At 42.1% G+C, this 3,575-nt stretch overlaps 1 protein-coding gene across 1 annotated transcript; it reads right to left on the bottom strand.

Moving 5' to 3' along the window:
* Positions 1-488: 488 nt before the first annotated feature.
* On the bottom strand, positions 489-2,051 carry LOC140203649 (probable G-protein coupled receptor 139). Its single transcript, XM_072269698.1, has 2 exons — positions 1,982-2,051; positions 489-1,399 (listed from the first exon to the last, which is right to left on the bottom strand). The coding sequence occupies exons 1-2, from the start codon at positions 2,049-2,051 to the stop codon at positions 489-491; spliced, it is 981 nt and encodes a 326-aa protein (XP_072125799.1).
* Positions 2,052-3,575: the final 1,524 nt, after the last annotated feature.

The following is a 3,575-nucleotide window of genomic DNA, read 5'->3' as shown; positions in this document are numbered from 1 at the left end:
TTCCTATTTTTCATCAGTTTTCAGTTTATATTTGCAACATTAGGACGTGGATGGAACTAAAATCTAAAAGGCACCCGATTACGAGTTTCGATATCGATCTAAACTGATATTTACATGTACAAGGTTTACCGTACCATTTGGTGCTACAGATCCCGTAATTCGTAAAGCTACAGCAGTCTGCTTTGTTTAGTTGTTAATTTCATCTAATCTCTTTCACACTACCGTTAAATTCGAATAGTAGTAGCTTCCAATAATTGACAATGAAACGAATAGATCTATTCTTAAATACTGATCAAATGAATATCAGATTTTATCGATTTATTTCGTATGGATACATGATGTATTGTGCAGCACGCAGTGTGAGAAACAATGAAGTAGATTAAATGGAATGTTACAAACACCGAGATATTGAGAATTAACTTTCAGATTGATGAAACAAAAAGACACAGGATAGAAACTTTGAAGGATTTTCGCCACTGAATACAATTTCAGTAATCTACTAACTTCCAGATTAATCGGAACGGATATTTCGTCGCATCTTTTAACTCCTCTCTGAATTTCCTCTGAGTCCCTGCATAGATGCACGTGTTAGTGCAACAGCTCCAAAGCTGAAGCATATATCCACTTTCCTGCAGTATGAATCTAGGGTCGTTAAAATCTGATCCTGAAAAATAGCTACTGTTTGCAAATCGCACATACAACAGATTTATAACATAAGTCAGCCACAAAAGGATAAAAGTCCCCGAAATGGACAACAATAAAACGATGGACTTCCTCCGGTTCTCTATTTCTGGGTCATTCTGTTCGGTTCCTTTGTGACGTACTTGTAACCTCCTCCGAGCTCTGTTGGCCGCTAGGATATGCCTGACTGTGAGACCGTTGAGCAGCAGGATCAGAACGAAGGGGACACATGGGGTTAATGTTCGATCCAGCCAGTCAAACGCTGCCCAGCCAACAGAAGTGTAAAACACGGATCTTATGCTGCAAAACCAGGGCACACCATTTAATATATACAATGGTTCATACATGAAGTAACAGGGAACGTTCCTAACCAAACTAAAAACAGAGACAGTAACGATCACCACAACTGATGTTTTCTCGTTGCAATATTTGCTTTTCAGTTTTGCGCAACAAATGACTATGTATCGATCTAACGTGAAGGCGACAGTCAACCAGACGGAGCTGTCCCTGGCTGCATAGGTTATGATGGCAGCAACACTACAACCGGTAGTATGGGTCAGAAAACTTAGCGGGAAGTAAATACCACGAATGCGATTTAATATCACCGCCGTGATCACGACGAGTAGATCCGCCACTGCCATGGACACCAGATACCGAGTAATGCATCTGGACAGACTGCACCTTCCTCGGGAAAGAATCACAATCGCCACTAAATTAGCTGCAAGGCAGAGAAGACACAGTTAGTACAGTGATAATACAGCAGACACGACGCTGATCGGGGCTGACTGTGGATGCTACATTCTAGCTATCCACGCAAGCCATTGCGCAAGAAATGGCATAATAATATCGAGAGCATCTGTTTTCCATACAGCAGGTTCGCCGCTTCGCGCAGCGGATGAATCCAAAGTTAGCGGAGGTCTGAGATCACAGGTTTCCTTCTGGTAGATGAGCAGCCAAATATGGCTAACATGCCCCACCTGCCCGAAATCATTGGTCTTAAGGCGCCAATAATGCGCCACTTCCCCTGCTCCTGTCCTTAGAAACGGTTCCGCCGAGTTTAGTAGCTAAGTCACACATCAAAGACAGGAGCTTAACTTGGTTGCCAGAGGCTTTTGGACACGCACACTTTTGGGAGCATTTAATAGGTAGTGGGAGCTTAACGCAGGACATCACGGCTCTGACACCCCAAGGAAATCACAAAACCTCCATGATTATACATGCAGATGAAACTCGTACAATTGATACATCCCATAAACCATGAATGAATAATTTTAAACCCTTGGATAAATCAGTATCTTACCCGGAACCGCAAACGCAGCGAAGAGAGGATAGTATATTGCAAATACAGGTCCGGTGACAGGGTTGTGCATTTCAAGAGATGCGCAAGGGACGAGGAGCCCAGTCCTAGCTGATCTGGCTGACGCCCAGAGGATCCGCAGTATTTATATATTAACTTCACTGAGACAAGTGATCGTCACAATGAGCTAATGAAACAAATTAACGCAGTACTTTCGACTGTCGTCGAACATTGTCAGAGCGGTCGAAATCATGAGGAACCTCTGTGTACAGGATTTATGGCTATATTCCAGGGAAGATATACCACATGTTTCACAGGTCGTGATGGTATCAGCTTCTGGCAGGGGAATATTCACAAGGAGGCAGCATTATTCTAGAACTTCTTTCAGGTTGTTTCTCGAAAACGTTCAATATTGAATAAAATCAGTGGTGTGTTAACTTTCATTCTTCAGGACGAAGGTAGTCGGACTAGTGTCAATCTTCTATCCGGCACTATTCGTCTATGTCCAAATTGGGAAATATGACACCGACTCATTTTAAATCAGTGAGAAACATCAGAAAATCGTCAGATGCTGGAATTCCAAGCAACACACAGAAAATTTTGGAGGTAACACAGCAGGGCCGGCAGCATCGATGGAAAAGGGTAATCAGTTGACGTTTCGGGCCGAGACCTTTCATTAGGATTCCAGTCGTGATGAAGGGTCTCGGCCTGAAACATCGATTCTTTATTTTTTTTTTCGTAGATGCTGTTCAATTCTTCCAGCATTTTGTGTGTGTTGCTGAATTCAATGCAGACTATATTTAAAGAGAATCAAATAACTTTTTTTCTTGTAAAGATATGGTCTGGCACTGCTCAGCAATTGAAACGTAACATCAAATATTTGTACATCTTTTAGTTTTGCACACCAAACACAAAATGCATACTTGACAACTTATCAATGCACAAGCGAGTTCATCCGCCAATACTCCGACATTTGACGAACCCCTAAAGGACATCGGTGTTGTGGGCCTAATGCCCCATCTCCTTGCTTTATGATTCTTACATTCCATCAGGTCAGTTGCAGAAGAACCTATGTTATACTAAAGACAAATTCTCCTACCGCCGAAATAAGTCACATCTGACTTCCAGAAGGAATGTAAGAGTGACAGCCCTTGATCAGAATACAGTTTTTGTCTGAGTATGGCATCAAGCGGCCCAGTCCACGAGAAGCCAAAGAGAATCAAGCGGGAGAGTGCTGCCTCAATAGCGGTATCTTACCTTGGAACATGATTATGGTTATTGTTATCATTATCTACGCGTCAGGACATTGCAGTAAGAATTTGTGGTGTCAGTAGGAATCTCTCGCTCAACCATCCAGCTCCCGTCTAATACCATTACAACTCACCTTGACCGAATTCAGAACTCATATCTCTCCTTTTCATTAACTATTTTAAAATAGGCAGAACTACCGTCACCGGCTTCACACTGCTCCCCTACTGTAAATCTAATCACTTGCCCTTCCTTATTTCCAAGTAGTAGATAAATTTTGGTTGCTTCACAGTTAGGACCCTTTGTATACTGCCTGAAATGATGAATGAATTTATTTAATTCTTACATG

This window comes from Mobula birostris, chromosome 10, assembly GCF_030028105.1.
Source record: "Mobula birostris isolate sMobBir1 chromosome 10, sMobBir1.hap1, whole genome shotgun sequence".
NCBI lineage: Eukaryota > Metazoa > Chordata > Chondrichthyes > Myliobatiformes > Myliobatidae > Mobula > Mobula birostris.
Note: the sequence above shows the minus strand (reverse complement) of the source record. Positions and strands in the feature narration are given on the sequence as shown.